This window comes from Coregonus lavaretus (genome assembly GCF_964263955.1).
Source record: "Coregonus lavaretus genome assembly, chromosome: 40".
Classification (NCBI taxonomy): Eukaryota; Metazoa; Chordata; class Actinopteri; order Salmoniformes; family Salmonidae; genus Coregonus; species Coregonus lavaretus.
In genome coordinates this window covers 9901362-9922070 of record NC_140027.1, presented here as the reverse complement: position 1 = coordinate 9922070, position 20709 = coordinate 9901362, and the positions used below count along the sequence as shown (strand labels likewise).

The 20709-nt window shown below is 45.2% G+C and overlaps 1 protein-coding gene and 2 long non-coding RNA genes across 4 annotated transcripts; all 3 read right to left on the bottom strand.

Moving 5' to 3' along the window:
* Positions 1-229: 229 nt before the first annotated feature.
* Positions 230-886, bottom strand: LOC311113296. The gene is made up of 2 exons (XR_014611002.1): positions 535-886; positions 230-449 (listed from the first exon to the last, which is right to left on the bottom strand). It is a non-coding gene; the product is annotated as an uncharacterized lncRNA (long non-coding RNA).
* Positions 887-5099: 4213 nt separating this feature from the next.
* LOC311113562 lies at positions 5100-5485 on the bottom strand. The gene is made up of 2 exons (XR_014611017.1): positions 5405-5485; positions 5100-5319 (listed from the first exon to the last, which is right to left on the bottom strand). It is a non-coding gene; the product is annotated as an uncharacterized lncRNA (long non-coding RNA).
* Positions 5486-9077: 3592 nt separating this feature from the next.
* Positions 9078-20030, bottom strand: LOC311113484 (uncharacterized protein). Of its 2 annotated transcripts, none has more exons than XM_084156708.1 (2): positions 19835-20030; positions 9078-9823 (listed from the first exon to the last, which is right to left on the bottom strand). In XM_084156708.1, the coding sequence occupies exon 2, from the start codon at positions 9814-9816 to the stop codon at positions 9160-9162; it is 657 nt and encodes a 218-aa protein (XP_084012834.1). In that variant the 5' UTR covers positions 9817-9823; positions 19835-20030; the 3' UTR covers positions 9078-9159. The 2 variants fall into 2 exon arrangements, with proteins under 2 accessions (XP_084012834.1, XP_084012835.1); XM_084156709.1 differs by having other exon boundaries at positions 9085-9820; positions 19835-20024.
* Positions 20031-20709: the final 679 nt, after the last annotated feature.

The following is a 20709-nucleotide window of genomic DNA, read 5'->3' as shown; positions in this document are numbered from 1 at the left end:
TTGTTGCATTACCAAAATTACCGTCTGCCAGTGAGACAGCCGACCTCTTTGTCCTACATGTATTCCGTCCCCATGGAATACCTGTGGACATAGTGTCCGATAGAGGCACACAGTTCATTTCTCGGGTATGGAAGGAGTTTTGTTCTGCTCTGGGTGCCTCTGTCAGTCTCTCATCTGTTATGATTTAACTGGATAGAACCCAAATGCAGACAAGTACACCAAGCCAGAGAAGGTTTAACAGGTTTATTTACAATGTTCAATAGTCCAGGTTTCCAATAATAGGGGAAGAGCAAGTCCAGGTTACAGGGAGGGTAACAGATCCAGGTCAGGGCAGGTGTGGTACCGTAATGGCCTAGTGTCCGTGGTGTGTCCAAAAGAGAGGTCCGGTAGTGGAGAGCAGGATGGTGGTGGCAGGAGTGAAGCGGAGGCAGGAGTCAGGTTCCTAATATCTGTGGCACAGGAGAAAAAGTAAATAGAACAGACCAAAAACACAAAGAGCAAAAATAAACAGGTTGAGTCGGCAGCGAGACTAACATGGTCGTCTTGACTATGATCTGACGATGAGTGGTAAGTTTGACCGGGTCTTAAAGGCTGAGGTGATTATGGTGAATGAGCTGCAGCTGGAACCCTGACTCCCGCACACCAGACTTCACTCCTGCAATCAAGGACAGACAGAGGGGAGGGAGAGAGCAGAGAGAGAGCTACCTAGCAGCAGTAGGCCTAACAGTACCCCCCCCTCTACGGACGCCACCTGGCGGCCGACGGGGTTTATCGGGATGTAACCTATGAAACTCTCGGACCAGAGCAGGATCCACAATGAAGCTCCTGGGCACCCAGGAACGTTCCTCAGGACCATAACCCTCCCAATCCACCAGGTACTGGAAACCACGACCCCGGCGGCGAACATCCAGAAGTCGCCGGACAGTGTAGACCGGACCCCCACCCACGATCCTGGGCGGAGGAGGGGGACGAGAGGGCGGGCACAGAGGGCTAACCGACACAGGCTTAATCTGGGAAACATGAAAGGTGGAATGAACCCGTAGGGAGGCAGGAAGCTGTAGCTTAACCGCGCAGGGGTTAACAATAGACAGTATCTTGAACGGTCCTATAAAACGAGGCGCCATCTTCTTAGACTCCACCTTCAATGGAAGGTCCCGTGACTTCAGCCATACCTCTTGACCAGGAGAGTAACCGGGAGCCTGGGACCGGTGACGGTTGGCTTGCCTCTGCATATACGCCGAAGCTCGGGACAGAGCTACCCTGGCCTTCCTCCAGACCTTGAAGCAGCGGCGCATGTGGGACTGCACCGAGGGTACCGCCAGTTCCCTCTCTTGAGAAGGGAACAGGGGAGGTTGATAACCCAGAGCACACAGAAAAGGAGACAAACCAGAGGAAGCGTTAGTCAAGGTGTTATGAGCATATTCCACCCAGGGGAGCATGGAGCTCCATGACCCAGGGTTAGACCCTGTGACACAGCGAAGAGCGGTCTCCATCTCCTGGTTCGCTCTCTCGGCTTGCCCGTTGGTCTGAGGGTGATATCCAGAGGACAGGCTGGATGTAATGCCCAAAGCTTTACAGAAAGCTTTCCACACCTGGGAGACAAACTGGGGACCCCTGTCAGAGACAATATCCGTGGGTAGACCATGAGAGCGGAACACATGTTCAACCAAAATATCAGCCGTCTCTCTGGCAGTGGGCAGTTTAGGTAGGGCCAAAAAATGAGCGAACTTAGAAAAACGATCAATCACCGTAAGAATGACAGTCTTTCCAGACGAGGGGGGAAGTCCAGTGACAAAATCCATAGCGATATGTGACCAGGGCCGGCTGGGTATAGGTAGGGGTCGTAGATGACCAGCGCTGGCCTGGGTGGAGTTCTTACTTCGTGCACATACCGTACAAGCAGCAATGAAGGCTCGAGTGTCCGCCTCCATCGTGGCCCACCAGAACTTCCGTCGCACAAAGTCAAGGGTCCGCGAAACTCCAGGGTGACAGGTAAGGGGAGACGAGTGAGCCCACTGAAGTACCTGGGAGCGAGCAGACTCAGGGACAAACATCCGGTTAGGAGGACCCCTCCCAGGGTCAGCTTGATGATGTTGAGCCTGTCTAACAATCCCCTCGATGTCACATGTGATGACCGCAATACTGCAGGTAGGAGGCAAAATGGGTTCAGGGTTACTACCAGTATCAACAGCCGAATGAACACGAGACAGAGCGTCAGGCTTGACGTTGCGTGACCCAGGACGGTAAGACAGAGAAAAATTGAATCTCCCAAAAAATAGTGCCCACCTGGCTTGACGGGGGTTGAGCTGCTTCGCTGACTGGAGGTAAGCCAGATTCTTATGATCCGTCCAAACGATGAAGGGTTGTTCCGCCCCCTCCAACCAATGTCGCCACTCCTCGAGAGCCAGCTTAACGGCGAGCAGTTCACGATTGCCAACATCATAATTCCTCTCTGCCTGAGAAAGTTTCCTTGAGAGAAAAGCACAGGGATGCAGTTTGTTATCTTCAGGAGAACGTTGTGACAACACCGCACCTACCCCAGTGTCGGATGCATCCACCTCCACGACAAACTGGCGGTCGGGGTCCGGCTGCATCAGAATGGGAGCCGAGGCGAAGCGATGTTTCAGTTCTTCGAACGCTGATTCGGCCCCTTCATTCCAAGCGAACGGTCGTGAGATGGAGGTGAGAGCGGTGAGTGGCGCCGCAATGCGGCTGTAGTCCTTGATGAACCTCCTATAGAAGTTCGCAAACCCCAGGAATCGTTGAAGTTGTTTGCGGGTAGAGGGGGCTGGTCAGTCCGTGACAGCCGAGATCTTAGCTGGGTCCATCCGCAACTCCCCCTGAGCTATGATGTAACCCAAAAAAGAGGTCTCAGACACATGAAATTCACATTTCTCCATCTTCACAAACAGTTTGTTCTCCAACAACCTTTGCAACACCTGGCGCACATGCAGTTCATGTTCCTGGGAGGACTCTGAGAAAATCAAGATATCATCCAGATAGACAAAAACAAACCGATTCAACATGTCCCGAAGGACATCATTGACTAGTGCCTGAAAAACAGCAGGGGCATTGGACAACCCAAAAGGCATAACCAGATACTCAAAATGTCCCAAGGGTGTGTTGAAGGCAGTCTTCCATTCATCACCCTTACGAATGCGCACCAGGTGATACGCATTTCGTAGATCCAGTTTCGTAAAGATGGTAGCACCATGAAGGAGGGGAAAAGCAGAATTAATCAAAGGCAGAGAATACTTGTTCTTAATGGTGATGTTGTTAAGTCCACGGTAATCAATACAGGGTCTGAGGGTCTTATCCTTCTTAGCAACAAAAAAGAATCCCGCTCCTACAGGTGACGAGGAAGGACGCATAATACCTGCCGCCAAGGAGTCCCGAATGTAGTTCTCCATAGCCTCCGTCTCCGGCCGGGAGAGATTGTACAGGCGACTGCTGGGGAGCGGGGCTCCTGGCTGGAGGTCAATGGCGCAGTCGTAAGGCTGGTGAGGAGGAAGAGAAGTAGCTCTGTGTTTGCAGAAAACGGATGCCAGGTCATGATACACGTCAGGAACAGCAGAAAGATCAATGGACTCCAGTGGAGGTTGAGGCACAGTACTGGCAGGAGTCTGAGCAGAACACAAACAATTCACATGACAAAATGTGCTCCATGAAACAATTCTACCTGTCACCCAATCAATGTGTGGATTGTGTCTTATGAGCCAGGGGATACCAAGGACCAGGGGGGTCTGTGGGCAGTCGATAATATGGAATTGAATGTTCTCCTGATGATTTCCCGACACTCTAAGACAAACAGGAACAGTCTGATGGGTAATACGGGTCAACAATTGTCCATTTAGACCCTTAGCCTGCAGCGGACAGTCCATAGGAACAGTCTCCAAATCCATTTGTTGAGCCCACTCTCTATCCAAAAAGCTTTCGTCGGCACCAGAGTCAATCAGCGCACTAACCGAGAAATTCTGGGACTGCCACTGGAGGGATGCCTGGAGCAGAATGCGGGGAGAAGAGGAAGAATCCGCTGCTCGGCTCACCAAAACTTCTCCCATTAATGATGAGCCGGCCCTTTTCCCGGACGAACTGGGCAGGAAAGAACGAAATGACCAGCTTCTCCACAATACAGGCAGACCCGAGCCTGAATACGACGTGCACGCTCCTCTGAGGACAACCGTGCACGACCCACCTCCATGGCTTCGGGTTCAGTGCTCCTCGTATCACCTCGGGAAGACACGGCTTTCTCCGTAGGGAAGATGCGGGGAGGAGTTTGTTGATGACAGACAGGTTGCTTGGAACTAACACTCCTCTCCCGGCGGCGCTCCCGAATCCGATTATCCAACCTGATGGTGAGTGAAATAAGATTATCCAGCGTAGGCGATTCATCATATGACACCAATTCATCTTTTAAAGTCTCAGACAAAGCATTGATGAACACTCCTTGTAATGCCTCGTCATTCCAACCACTCACTGCTGCTAAAGTCCGAAACTCCACTGCCATCTCCGCCACACTGCGAACCCCCTGCCGAAGAGAAAACAACCGTTTCGCAGCCTCCTTGCCTCGTACGGGGTGGTCAAAAACCTTCCTCATCTCAGTGGTGAAGGCAACGTAAGCGTTGCAAATGTCCGACTGACTCTCCCAGACCGCGGATCCCCAGGCACGAGCGGAACCGCTAGTAGAGTTGATAAGGTAGGCAATACGGGCTCTTTCTGAGGCGTAGGTGAGGGGCTGTTGTTCAAACACTAACGAGCATTGAGTCAAAAAATCGCCACAGGTTCCCATGTTCCCGTCATAGCGCTCTGGAGCAGGAACAAAAGGCTCTCTGATCTGGCCTGAAGGGGTAGTAAGGGCAGACACTTGATTGGTGAGTAATTGAACCTGATTAAGCAGCACCTGACTGTCCTCAGCAATCGTCTTAAACAGGGTATCATGTTGGCCAAGTAAAATGCCCTGATTGGCTATGGCAGTCCAAATTTGAGTGCACTCTGGGGTGGTATCCGAGCTACTGTCTGCTGGGTTCATGTTGGTCAGATCATACTGTTATGATTTAACTGGATAGAACCCAAATGCAGACAAGTACACCAAGCCAGAGAAGGTTTAACAGGTTTATTTACAATGTTCAATAGTCCAGGTTTCCAATAATAGGGGAAGAGCAAGTCCAGGTTACAGGGAGGGTAACAGATCCAGGTCAGGGCAGGTGTGGTACCGTAATGGCCTAGTGTCCGTGGTGTGTCCAAAAGAGAGGTCCGGTAGTGGAGAGCAGGATGGTGGTGGCAGGAGTGAAGCGGAGGCAGGAGTCAGGTTCCTAATATCTGTGGCACAGGAGAAAAAGTAAATAGAACAGACCAAAAACACAAAGAGCAAAAATAAACAGGTTGAGTCGGCAGCGAGACTAACATGGTCGTCTTGACTATGATCTGACGATGAGTGGTAAGTTTGACCGGGTCTTAAAGGCTGAGGTGATTATGGTGAATGAGCTGCAGCTGGAACCCTGACTCCCGCACACCAGACTTCACTCCTGCAATCAAGGACAGACAGAGGGGAGGGAGAGAGCAGAGAGAGAGCTACCTAGCAGCAGTAGGCCTAACATCATCAGGTTTCCATCCCCAGTCCAATGGCCAGACTGAGAGGACCAATCAGGACCTGGAGGCTGCTCTACGCTGTGTGACATCCCAGAACCCGTCCACCTGGGCCAAACACCTCCCGTGGGTCGAATATGCCCACAATTCCCTCACCTCATCTGCCACCGGCCTTTCACCATTTGAGGCAGCTTTGGGGTACCAACCGCCATTGTTCCCGTCTCAGGAAAAGGAGTTAGCCGTCCCATCAGTTCAGGATAACCTTCGTCGCTGCCGCAAGGTGTGGGTGGACACCCGTGAGGCCCTTCTACGGACAGCAGAGCGTAACAAGAGAGTGGCGGACAGGCACAGGGTAGTCGCTCCCCAGTTCCAGCCTGGTCAGCGAGTCTGGCTCTCCTCCAGCAACATCCCCCTGCGCACTGACTCCCGTAAGCTGTCGCCCCGGTATTTGGGTCCTTTCGAGATCGACTCCATCATCAACCCTTCGGCTGTTCGGTTGAAGCTTCCCCAGGCCATGAGAGTCCATCCTACATTTCACGTGTCCCAGCTGAAGCTGGTCTCCTCCAGCCCTTTGTGTCCGCCTGTGGATCCCCCTCCGCCACCGCGTATTATTGACGACCATCCAGCCTACACGGTGCGGAGACTGCTGGACGTCCGGAGGCGTGGTAGAGGGCTTCAGTACCTGGTGGACTGGGAGGGATACAGTCCCGAGGAGAGGTCCTGGATTCCCCGACGGTTTATACTGGATCCGCAGCTGGTGGCTGACTTCCATAGGGACCACCCTGACAAGCCGGGTGGGTCGCCGGGTGGCGCCCGTTGAGGGGGGGGTACTGTTACGGTCCGGCACTGTTGGTCCTGTCCCCGCTTGTTTTCCTTTTCCTTTTTTCCCTGTGTGTGTTGTCTGTGTCTGTCTCCCCCTGCTGTGCAGCCCAGTCAGAGGATCTAGGTCAGGGGGCGTGGCCATTCTCTCTCATGCTCAGTTACATCCAGCTGCAGCTCATTGTCACCAATCAACCAGCAGTTATCTACCCGGGCTGGACACCTCTCCAGCGCCAGTTCGTTCCTACACCACCTGTGGTAACTTGGCTCCGTACAGCAATCTCAGTTTAGTTGTTACTCTCTCAGCATTATAGTTGTTTCTGCCACGTTTGTAACCTGTCTCTCCTTCGACCAGATCCCGTCTGTTCCTGCTGCCTGCCTGCCTGCCATTCCCACGCCGCAACCTGCTCATCTGTTGTCTGATATCCTCGTCATCCAGCTCTCAGTACTACTGGCTCTCCACCCCACTCAGCTCCTACCCCGGTCTGAAGCTACTCCACCCTGAACTGTTTCTCTCTGCCAAAACACGCTGAATAAACAACATCCTAATTCACCCTCTTTTTCCGTGTGTCCGTCTCTGCACCTGAGTCCCCCACCCAGCCTAACACATTTGCGTTATACGCCCACCTATCTACCCCGACCAACCACTGTACTTTAGTTTTTGCCTTAAGTAACCATCTGTCTTATGAACCATACGAAACACAACATATCATACTAAATTGAATTTCAGATTTACTTACAGAATAATACAAAATGCTCTGAGACCAGGTTGGGCAGACATAGTCATACTGTGTGTGTGTGTGTGTGTGTGTGTGTGTGTGTGGGTGTGTGCTTTTTCCAAATTCTTTAGACTTGACAGAGCAGCCTGATATCAACCGGGAGTAGGCTCACTTTCTGGACTTTAGTGTTTCTTTAATATTTGCTTTTTAGAGTCAAGGTTGGTCTAAGAGTAACACAAATGTTGAGTTAAGCATACAAACCTAACGCTAAATCACTAGCAGTTCAGTCCAGTTCCATTTATAGCGCAGCGCACTGGAAAGCCGACGATGCGGTGTTTAAAGGAATTTTCCTTGACGTATGCAGAGATCGAATTAACGATAAATTCTGCAGATGACCGCTCAATCGGAAATTACCTTTAAATGTCAAGCGTGTTTAAGCGGATTGAATTCCGGCCTAAATCCACATTTGCCCGAAACATGAGATAAGGAGTAAGTTTGCCTAACCCCTAGCCGGAACAGTCCTTCGGAGATACTGTATGTCACGACTTCCTCCGAAGCTGCCTCCTCTCCTTGTTCGGGCAGGCTTCTGCGTTCGTCGTCACCGGCCTTCTTGCCACTGCCGCTCCTCATCTCATCATTCAAATTGTTTTGTCTTGTTTATTACACACACCTGGTTCAAATCCCCTCATCAGTACCTATATAAGTGTTTCCTCTGCCCCCCTTGTCTTTGTGTGTGATTGTTCTTTGTGGAGGTATTCGCATGCTCGGTTGAGCATTTTATTGTTTTTATCCCCAGGAACATTTACCCGTGTATGTTTGGTTCCCAGTACGCATTTAAGTCGCCCTGGGATCGTGTTTACGCATTGCTGCGGACTACCTTATTGAGCTGATTAAAGCATATTCCTTCTTCACACTCCTGTGCCTTACTCCATCCATCCCCTCGCCCACACTGTATCTACCACTATGCTAGAGTTATAAGCAGTCGGATTCAATGTGTAAATACCAATCATTTAAGTGATCAAAAATGTATGTAAATATCCTACAATAAAATAAGATTGTATTCCATGTTTAATCTGTGACAGGCAAGCCAGAGCAAGGGCCTCTTGTAACAAAGGAATATTCTTAATTGGGAAAAAGTCTGTCCTCTCCTCGACTTCTCCTTCCTCCTCTCATCCGTGACCGTAAACCGTTAAGTGGTCGCGTGTGTGTCAATTCGTTAATATACTGTAGGTGAATGGAGGAGTTTGCTCCTCTCATCAATTTCCTCCTCTGGTGGATGATCCTCAGGTGTATCTTATTGCGGAAGAGTTTAGAAATCCACATCACCCCCTTTGAAAGAGCTGTTGTTTTTCTCTTAAAAACGACATGCTACTTAATTATAAAATGTTTAGCAGAACTAGCTCAATTTATTTTTACCTCTTTACACATGTATTATGGGATTCCTCCTCTGTAAACGTTATTTGCCTGAGTCTCATTTCATACATGCATGTTTCCACGTTACCACAACTCGCCTCCTCTCCTCGATGGGGAGAAGACAGAGGAGAGGACGTGAGGAATTTAGCAAATCCCAATTGAGATTCTCCCTAGGCCTTTTCTCAAATGGATTTCATTGACTCCTTGCGTGTGACTAGCTAATGTACGTACTGTACGTACGAATGGACGGAGACAGATACATAGTCATTTTAGTCATTTAGCAGACGCTCTTATCCAGAGCGACTTACAGGAGCAATTAGGGTTAAGTGCCTTGCTCAAGGGCACAACAACAGATTTTTCACCTAGTCGGCTCGGGGATTAGAACCAGCGACCTTTCGGTTACTGGCACAACGCTCTTAACCACTAAGCTACCTGCCGCCCCTCCTCCTGCCGCCCCTCCGATTTCATCATGGGGGACAATGAGTGAGCCGTCCGATTTCAAATAAACCTATAATGAAGTCACCAACAAAGCTTAATTTAATTCCACACAAACCTTTTTTATTGTCGAACGAACCAGTAATGTCATCATCATAAAGTCTCCAGTATTTAGAAGCTGTCACTTTCAACTGCTCTTTTTGCAGACATGTTTGTCCATAAACGGGCATACTGTGGCGCCACACCCCCAACACACCTCCAGAGAGTGGCCAATCGGTGTCTGCTTCTTGCACCGCTTACACCCGGCCACAATCCCCTGCTCGTGTCCCCGCCCACTTGACTCCGCCCCCTGTCTCTGCTGACTGATGAGCTTCTCGAGGGCGTGCTTCGTGGCTGGGTCGCCACAGTGCGCGATGCCGTTCACCGCCACCCGCTTGGGGTCTTTCACGCAGTCCTCCTCACGCCCATTGACGGTGGAGGGCAGCCAGGCCGTATCGTAGCCGCTCTGTTGCCACGAGTGCCACATTGCTACATTCTGCCCATCCATCTTCTTCACGCGGCCCACCCGGACCTTCAGCTGCAGTACCACGTGTTCCACAGAGGGGCAACCACTGGGGTAGCCCTGTGCCTTGGCTATGTCCCGGCTGCAGTAGACCCCCGGGCCCAACGTGCCCCCCGCCGAGGGTTGGAACCCCCCTGTGATGATGGCTCGGGCTCTGTCACGGTGGGTTCCATGGTACATGGTGTAGCCTTGTCTGCCCCGCGGTGCCTGACCAGGTTTCAGGACACTCTGCTTCTCAACCACAGCCTCCCAACCGCTGAACTGCACCGACTTCGCTGGCATGGCTCTGCTAACGGACACACAGTTGACACCAATTTGTAAACAGATGATATCAATCAATCAAATGTATTTATAAAGACCTTTATACATCAGTAGTTATCACAAAGTGCTTTACAGTAACCCAGCCTAGACCCCAAAGTGCAAGCGAAGCAGAAGTGAGAGCACAGAGGCTTGGAAAAACTCCCATCAAGGAAGAAACCTGGAGAGGAACCCAGCTCAGAGAGAGGGGTGGCCTATCCTCTTCTGGCTGTACCGGGTTAGGCTATATGTGTTGTACACATACAGCAATAATATATTTATTGGGGAAAAAACATATTGAAGATGTAGACATAGAGAGGTTTTCTTTTCTAAAATCTCCCAACTCAAATGATTATTTACTCAAGTATGTTTCCATGATTTATTCCCCCCCAAAAGATGATTGACTAAGGCTTAATTCAATCCGTAGCGCTGAAGATCCGCTTTATAGGGCGGTTGACAAAGGCAATGTTCCCGCAGTTGCGAGACTGCATTCACGGTAAACGCTGAATATGTCGGCTCAATCAGAAATTATCTTTAAACGTGAAGTACAACACATATATTCTCTACTGATTGAATCAAGCCTTAAGTGTGCTAATTTGAGTACAAAGTATGATATCATAATGTATACAAAGTATACAAGGTGTCACTGAACAACACAAACCTTTTCCTTTTTACTGAACTAAACTCCATCTTCTCCCTCTATAGAGAGTTATTTGTATAGTCACCACCAGGGCTGGGGTCATTTCAGGGAATAATTTAATTCAAATCTCCCATCATTTATTATGAAGACTTTTCATTTTTACTGAACTAACTGAATGAAAGTCAACCCTGATCACCATACCAGCTGTACAGCGTTAATTTGACAGGACTGAGAGAAAGCAAAACATCCATATAGATAGTAACAACAATAAATGCAGTACTGTATAGTTACTACTATAGAAAAACTAAAATCTATGCCTTATAGATCCAAATGCGGTGCAACTGACTGGCTGTGGAAAAGTTGCTAAAATATTTTTTACATTGTTTCTACCTTTTGTCAAAGTCGCGTCAATTCAAATCTGGTATCAGGAACAAAAGAGGTCAACACGACTTCTAAGGTATACTAGTTATTTTAATCAATGCAAAAACCTTCAATGGTAAATATGATGTTTCGTATATACGGGCTCTCTGTGATGTCTCGCAGGACACTCCAGAGAACTCACACATTGTTCCAGAAACAATACCCAAATACTCTGACAGAGGGAGTTTCCCACTTCTCTGCTGGCCAATTAGAGTAAAGACTTGAGCGTGGTTTAAACTTTCTCAGCCAATCCGTTGATTCAGGGGTTGCTCTCATCTCCTCGGCGCCATTTGTTACACACTTCAGCCAGGCACAAGATTATCATAACAACCTATCATAGTGAGAAGAGCCAGCTCCCTTAGACATCATTCCTAGTCAAAGGAAGACTCATAGATCACAAAGAACCAGTATAGTCTAGAATTTGAAGACACAATCCTTATCTCCCTTTACCCCCTAAAACAGCTCTTCACATCAATCACAGCCTTGCCAGGTGTCACAGCCTACATTAGCCCAGTCAAGACTGCATTCTTTCTAAGTTAGTCATCCCATCAATTTAGGAGAATAATAAATCCCCAATAGTCCCCCTTTTCACACCTCATAAGGTGTGATTCAAAAAATAAGAAAACACAGATTGTCATTCATTATAATACAATACAAACAAAAAATCACACTTTTATTAATAGGCCATAATGATACTAAAAAATTCAAACCCTCAGTCCATCTACACCCCACTTGCAAATTGTTACCAGTCACCAAGGAACTTCAAATCATCACATAAGAAAAGACAAACATTCACATGGTTAACTTGATTAATAAAGCATAAAACACAGGATTAATAGAACACAAAACATAAGACTATTAAAACATAAAACACAAACAGATAAGTATATCTTGGCCCCCTTTAGACACCCTCTAGTGTCACTCCACCAAGCCTGGTAGGTCATATCCTCCATTCCTAGGTTGGAGTCCAGGATTGGGCCTTATCTCACCATCTGTGGGAAATCACCTTCTCCATCTCCTTTCTCACCAAACCTCAGACACAGGAAATAAGACAACATCCACAAAGAACAAGTATACCCATAGAGGCTATAACTTCACCCAGAATAGTTACAACAATAGTTTTCCATTTATCAAATATGTTATCAAACCATCCGTTTATGGAGCTCTCAATACCAGATCTCTCAGCCAGTTTGTTTGTCAGTGTAGTTACTCCCATTAAGCTCTTTTGTCACTGACCCGTCCGGTGCTATATTGTTTGAGGATGAAAATACAGCACATAGATCCAAACAGAACACAAACTCCGCCCCTCTCAGCCAAAAGCATATCTAAAGCTATTCTATTCTGCCTTGTCATTAAGATAGTTGCCGCTGTCTGCTCATCTAATCCCTTTATTGCATCACAAGTGTGGTTTATAAATCTTTGCTGGTTATAGTAAATATAATTTATCCAATCTACGTTTTTATTAATTGTTGCCCACCAAAAAATACTTGATTCAAACTCAACTGCGATCTGATTCCTAGCTTTGAATTGTTCTGGAACCTCTCGAGGTACTCCTACCCCATCAAAGGATCCTTTCATCAAAGGATCCCGGGAGGAGGTCCTACTTTCTAGGTGACAACTCACCAGTCTCTGACACGTTTGATTGTTTGCGTATGTAGGTGAGTTCACAATCAGTTATCACCACACAACCATCAGATGTCAGCACGGGCCTGGTTTTAGTTCCTACAATCCTCTGGCTGCAACAAAGAGGAGAGATTAGTCATGGTCTCTTTCAGTTGTGATATTCTCTGTGTAGGAGCAGAGCTAAGATGCCCTACTCTGTATCCTATCTTACTAGTCCTAGAATAACAATTAGAATCCCCTGAGACTTCAAACGTAGGCAACCTAGGTCGGAATGACTTTGTTATCGGGGGATACTAATAGTTCAAGTTACTACAAGACTCTTTCACCACATTCCCAGGTGGCTTGTATGGAGGATAAACCTGACAGAGAGTCAAAGCCTGTCAAGGGGAACGGAGTAGTTGTTAACCTTGGTTTGGCTGTCCCACAGGCATAACAGTCCTCTTTAGACATAGTTCTTGCCGTATACTAAATCCATTCCAACCACCGGTCAAGATTCCTACACCCCGTCTCCACCTGTCCTACTTTCTTCAGGTCTATAGGTTGCACTGTCTCACTACCTCCCTCAGAGAGGTTTACTCTATAGGGTGCCCCAGTTGAAGAGGATATCTCACTTGTCAGGTCTGTAACCTGTTTTTGCGTACTTCAGACTTTCAGACAGAACCTACCCTTCTATGGGTCGCACTGCCATTTCTGGTAATTCCCTACCCTCACAACACTACACCTGTCCCCAAACTGTGTATGAAGATTTACATATCCCCCACGCTCTCGATATGAGCAACTACATAGTCCCAGGATGTACACGGCGACACACATACAGTGATGTCCTCCCCTAAAGTCCCTAATCTTCCCCTTTCCCTACGTCTAGCTGTATCCTATGCCTTCATAGACTGTGCTCAGGTATTATTCTATCAACTTGTTTTAGGTTAACTACTACTTTCGGCTGATCAGAAGGGTTTGAGTGTGTTAGGAATATGGCCCCCACAATCAGACAGCTACCTACCGTCAGGAAACCTGTGAATCCCCACCCTTGCCCTGAGAACATGTCAGACGCCAACCCATTACTTCACCTTCTACCAAACTCACACAGGGATGATCAGACAGGGTAAGGGAATCTTCGTTAAGGAGCCAACCCCCGAGCCCTAATGGTGATCGGATCTTTCTCCTAACTCTGTGTTTGTTCATCAGGTGTAACTGGGTTTACCTTTTTGCAGTGTGTGACATGCACCCAGATGGATCTAATAGGACTTGATAGGGCCCTTCCCAACAGGCCTGCTTCCAGTTTTTCTTCTTTTAGGGACTGGTTCCACACCCAGTCTCCTGGTGTGATAGAGTGGGTCACCTTCTCCTTTAGTTCACCTGTGGGGCACAGAACCTCTGACATACGGGTGTGGTTAATAAATTATCTTCACACATACATGTTGAGCTCTCAATTTCTATTGTTGTTTTTTTATTTTTATTTAATCCTATCATTATTATTTAATCCTATCACTATTATTTAATCCTATCACTCCCCCTTTTTTGACACATGATTTGCCCATGTGTCAATATTACCACCTTTCTAAACCCTCCTTATGTAATTTATCATCCAATTGCCATGCCTTTAATTTTTTAGATTATCTTTTGCTTCTTTATTGCTCCTCCCACTTCCTTTGTCTTTAATGGCAGCTAAATTCAACTTTCATCCAGTTCAGAATCAATTAGTAATCCAATCATTCAATCTCTTATCTTGTAAAAACACTCATGTTTAGTTCAAACTCTGTTCTACCCAGGCTCTCCCGGGCTTGACCTGAAGACTAATTGTTGGACATGACAAGTCTATTTCTTAGGTCACCTAAGTCTTCTGTCTAGCAACAAAGAATACAAATCTTTATTATGTTCATGATTAACCCAGTTATATCTAATAGCCCACCAAAAAACCTCATCATCTTTAAATCACTACCAATGTCATATCCCTCGTTACTCTCTACCATTTGGATAACATCCCTGATGTATGTATGCCTCCTTAGAGTTCCAAATGATTTTACCATGGGCTGCCATTGCCTTCCCATAGATAAGATCACTTAATTTACCCGTATGCAGTACATAATGGAGTACGCAAACTTTACAGCACTTTATCATTAACAAAAAGCTCATCATTTGTTTTTTGTTTTAACGGTTTTGGCGCTTCAAATATAGCAGTTTTCCTGGATGAATTTAACATTCGCCCCTCCTGTGTTATAGTGTGTCCTAGGTAAATGACCTCACTCTACCAAAGTTGAAGTTTCTTTTTGCTCACTTTGTGTCCCTGTTCTGCCAGGAAGGTTAACAATTGGATTGTATCCCTCTTACATCCATCCTGAGTGGGATCAGCCAATAGAATATCATCTATATAAACTAACATTTGCTTCCTTCCCTAGGTTCAAACTTTCCCAAATTCTTAGTTATAGCCTGGGCTAAGATTGTAAGACTTTCCAAGTAGCCTTGAGGCATCCTAGCCTAAGTCCATTTCCTTCCCTGAAAAGTAAAGCCAAACCACCCCTAACTATCCGGATGAACTTGGATACTAAAGAACGCATTAGCTAAATCTATCACTGTAAAATAGGAGTTCTCTGGTTTCAATTGGTTCAGCAATGTATTTCAGCAATGATATTTCTATTAACCCCCTGCAAGTCCATGACCATCCTCCAGTCGGCGCTAGGTGCCTCCTTTCTAACAGGAAACATTGGAGAGTTTCATTGTACCTCATCTCCAGGAATTATCACCCCTCCCTTAAGTAAATGCTCAAATGTAGGTGTTATCCCTTTTATTGCTTCTGGTTTCATAGTATATTGCTTTTGGTATGGTCTATTATCGAATCGAGGAATCACTTGTACTGGAGCTACCCCCTTAATTAGTCCTACATCTGTTATCCTTGTGACCATAATTTGAACGGAATTGCTTCTAACTCAGCCTCCTGTTCCTGAGTTAAGAAAATCTCTTCCTGTCATCCGTTAAAACTTATCTCCAGATGGACACTGGGCTGGGTTTTTGCTCTCCAATTTAACTTTCTTCTATATCTCCCAGTGGAGTGGCCATACTGATCCCCATTTGGTGTATTCTGCCAGTCAGTAATGTTTTTCCCCTGTTTTATCCATTTACCTAGTGTTAACCATTCCTCTGAATGTTCTTTCACTAGGGCAACATGGGGGCTCCACCTTTCTCTGTACAGCCTCTGGCTCTGTGAACCCATTTTAACCCAATTTGAAAAAACAACAATCACAAATAGCCAGGCCTCACTCAATTTGATAGCTCACTTTTATGACCTACTTCCTAACTGAGATGAGATAATCTCTTTCTCCTAGTTATAATCTAAAGATGGTAGTACACACAAAACATGATAGATATTCCCAGTCTTAACCCATCAATAATTGTTTGTATCATTCTAATTCCTCCTAACTAATCCATTAAACCACTCAAAATTCCTCGAGTATACAATGATTATTTAATTGATTACCCTAACTCTGCTACATGTGATCTCATCTCAAATGATCCATTAATCAATTATTTATTCAACCCCCTAGGAAAACCTGTCTTCCCTTCTATTGTTCCTGTCCTCCCTGTAAATGTCATATTTGAGTTTTTAGCCAATACAATCACGGTTACATCAAATGTTCCCTCATTTAATGGTATTTTCTTCCTAATATAACTTCCCTAAATGAGATTAAATCCCCTGCCTTCCTCTACTATCCTTATATCATTACTGGATCAATGATAATAACTGTAATAACTATCAATAATACTTGTAATAACTATTTCACATTAAATTGTGTCTTTTTTCTGATAATGTTATAATTGTAGCCTATTCCATCACTTTAATTTAAAATATAAGTTTATGTAACAAATCCATAACCCACTACAGGCTGGCGCTATTCCCCAGCACAACAGCCAATGCATACTTTCATCCTAACCAAAATAAATTATCGTTTTAAAATCGTCCAATTATTTTGTATTTTTCCCGCTAACCCATTTCAGTTCGCTATTCAATTTATTTAACTGTTCTCTCTGATTAGGCCCTAATTAATAAAACAAATACTTGCTATCGTTGGTAACATATTTTCATAGACTTTTCTAGAATACTTCTATTTAAGCTATCTAATTCAACCTTTCATATTTCTCAATCCACATAATAATCTAGGTATATAGCCCCACAGCGAAAGCTTTGTCTACTGTCCCTACCTGAGTTCGAACCAGGGACATCGCCAGTCACTTCACACCATCTGCGATGCTCTCAAAGTAACCACTCCCAGTTCATAGAGCAAGTGACGTCACCAAATGAAAATCGCAGTAGCTTTCACCTCAGCAAAAAACTCTCTCTCTTTGATTCCCTATTGAATAAGTTAGTTTTTCTATTTAACCCCTAAACACGCTCGCTACAAATAGTCCATTCAACATTACCAAACCAAATACTCCATCGTACCCATTCAATCAACACATCAGCCGTGGAATTTACACTCATAAATGCAGATTGTTACTCCATGCCTTGAAATGATAAATAGATTTCCACCAATAGCATATTACAATGATTTCTCATTTTACCCTCTGACACAAAATGAAGTTCCCTCACTGTACTACGTTAGCTCTACCATGATAATTAGTTCAATTTAACCCTCTATTTGTTTTGTACTATATTATACGTTACGTCTAAAACAACATTTACTTAGTTTATTCCACCATCACATTATCCAACAACGCCACAATCTTAAACTCATATGGGGCGGCTGGCAGTTTAGTGACCAATAGCACCGCGCCAACAACCGAGAGGTTGCCGGTTACAATCCCCGAGCCGACCAGGCGAAAAATCTGCCGATGTGCCCTCGAGCAAGGCACTCAACCCCAATTGCTCCCATAAATCGCTCTAGACAAGAGCGTCTGCCAAATTACAAAAATGCAAATGTAAACATTCTCTACTTTCTCACCCACGACGGTCGGGTGAGCAAGTTTAGAAAATTTCTTGTCAGAAACCCACATGCGTTCCCAGCCATCTCCCAGTCTTTTCATGGCTCCAAAAGCCACACTTTCGCTCTCTCCAGCCCCTCCCCTTGCAACTCTACCTTTTTGAGGAGCTGTGAGGAGCTGCTTCTCGTCCCAGCGCGCCTCCAATATTCCGCCGTTACTCAAAGTATTCCAGTCCATTTATTAAATCAAATAATTCCCACCTAATTAGTTAACGTTGGTGCACGTTTATAAACCGAATTATTTCGGTCTAATTGTTTAACCAGTATTTTGCACGGTCAAACATCAAACGTTAAATCAAATAATAAACCAAATAGCCCAAACCAAGCACCTAAAACCAGTATTATTCTATGTCAAACATCAAACCTCAAATCAAATACTAAACCGAATTGTTTCGACACAACTATTCAAAAGCAGTATTATGCTATTTCAAACACCAAACGTTATATTTCAAATGTATCAGTTCAAACGTTTTAGTTCAGTCACACAATTCATCACTTTAGCTTTATGTTCCCAATTGTTTTTAACGGGTTATATGGTTTAAGCAACCATAAATCCAACAGTTATTCCCAAATTATACAGTTTGGACAGCCACAGACGTCTTATGATTCCCAATTTGTTTTCTATCAAGGTATACAGGTTTATCATTCACACTTTCATGCATACGACAACACTCGCACTGTTTAACTTTTTATAGTACCTCCTATGGGTGTCTTTTGTTAACGTTTGCACAATTTAAACCTTATTTCCTATTTGTAATTCTCATTATTTACTGTTTTAAAATATTATTTCTATTCACAGCCAAAAATGGTACACAGTTAAGCGTAGTATACAGTTATCACACATCAAAAATAGTACACAGTTATCGCCCTCACTCACAATACACAGTCATAATCCTATCATACAGTCAAAATGTCACACAGTCATAAATGACACCCATGTTCCACACACAATCTATTTGAGCACACAGCCTCTTCTACTATCTTTAAAAAATACTCCGCTGAACCTAGCCATATGCTCGAAGTTATGGACCTTGCCAGTCGCTAGTATTTATCTAAAATTTCCCGAACCTTAGCCATATCCTCGTAGTTACGGACCTTGCCGGTGTAATTCTTCGAACCTAGTCGTACTGTCGTAGTTACGAACCTTGCCGATAGCAATTACTTAAACCAATTATTCCCTATATCTAAAATTTCCCGAACCTTAGCCGTATCCTCGTAGTTACGGACCTTGCCGGTGTAATTCTTCGAACCTAGTCGTACTGTCGTAGTTACGAACCTTGCCGATAGCAATTACTTAAACCAATTATTCCCTATATCTTCCGAACCTTAGCCGTATGTCGCAATTACGGACCTTGCCGGTAGATGTCAGCATTGTCTCCTGAACCTAGCCGTCTCTTAGCGGACCTTGCCGGTAGAATCAACACTCTGGTACCATGGTTTTAAACATCACATTTAGCAAAGGTTTGCATGTCACAATATTGTGCTTATCTACTCATATTAGTTTCATAATTTAGTTCACTTACATCAGACAGGTGTTTCACAAAATTAATTTGGATAAAGCCAATTTGCAGATCTTTGGTTATTTAACAACAGGTATCTGCTTACCTTTATAGAAGCCCGGGCAGTTTGTGAAACACACGGTTCGATTAAAGAGTTGACCAAATGGGCCGGACAGTATCCAGCGAAGTCCCTTCTACCAGACCGCGTCGGGGTCACCAATTGTCAAAGTCGCGTCAATTCAAATCTGGTATCAGGAACAAAAGAGGTCAACACGACTTCTAAGGTATACTAGTTATTTTAATTAATGCAAAAACCTTCAATGGTAAATATGATGTTTCGTATATACGGGCTATCTGTGATGTCTCGCAGGACACTCCAGAGAACTCACACATTGTTCCAGAAACAATACCCAAATACTCTGACAGAGGGAGTTTCCCACTTCTCTGCTGGCCAATTAGAGTAAAGACTTGAGCGTGGTTTAAACTTTCTCAGCCAATCCGTTGATTCAGGGGTTGCTCTCATCTCCTGGGCGCCATTTGTTACACACTTCAGCCAGGCACAAGATTATCATAACAACCTATCATAGTGAGAAGAGCCAGCTCCCTTAGACATCATTCCTAGTCAAAGGAAGACTCATAGATCACAAAGAACCAGTATAGTCTAGAATTTGAAGACACAATCCTTATCTTATTTTTACCCCCTAAAACAGCTCTTCACATCAATCACAGCCTTGCCAGGTGTCACAGCCTACATTAGCCCAGTCAAGACTGCATTCTTTCTAAATTAGTCATCCCATCAATTTAGGAGAATAATAAATCCCCAATACTTTCTCTCGTAATTAACCTACTTGTTCTGCCTCCAATGTTTTGACAGTGTTTCTCAGATAGTTTCACTTTCGATTTTTCAGGTCAACTCTGCTTCCTTGTGTGGCATCCATGGACATCATACCCAATAGAATTTCTTCAAACAATATCCCGTTTGCTTTAGAGATCACATTCACTTTCATTTTAAAGTGCTGTACACAGAATCCCACATTCTTGTAATCATGCTATTCCATATCATAAGGTAAGACGATAGGTCCATTCTCATGGTAAGACATACCAGGCAATGTTTCCCTCTAGTGATTTTTTGGGGATACAGCATGTATTATTTGTTCATTGGTCATCAGGGTTGTGGTTAATTCCATTTAAATTCCAGTCAATTCAGAAACTAAACCAGATTAAATTACACATTTTCCTAATTGAAAAACATTTAAGAGAATTGGAATTGGAATTTCAGTGTAGTTCCTGAATTGACTGGAATTTAAATGAAATTGACCTCAACCCTGACGTTCATAAACAAAAAGTATACTCTGCTGGATATTGCCGGGAACTGGAACACGCTGTCGTACACGTCAATCCAGAGAATCCCTAACATGCTCAATGGGTGACATGTCTGTTGAGTATCCAGGCCAAGGAAGATCTGGGACATTTTCAGCTTCCAGGAATTGTGTACAGATCCGATGACATGGGGCCGTGCATTATCATGCTGAAACATGAGGTGATGGCGGTGGATGAATGGCACGACAATGGGCCTCAGGATCTCGTCACAGTATCTCTGTGCATTCAAATTGCCTTAGATAAAATGCAATTGTGTTTGTTGTCTGAGGCTTATGCCTGCCCATGCCATAACCCCACCCCACCATGGGGTACTCTGTTCACAGCGTTGACATCAGTAAACCGC

Coding starts and splice junctions, on each gene's coding strand:
- LOC311113484 (XM_084156708.1), bottom strand. CDS start 9,816: ATGCCAGCGAAGTCGGTGCAGTTCAGCGGTTGGGAGGCTGTGGTTGAG.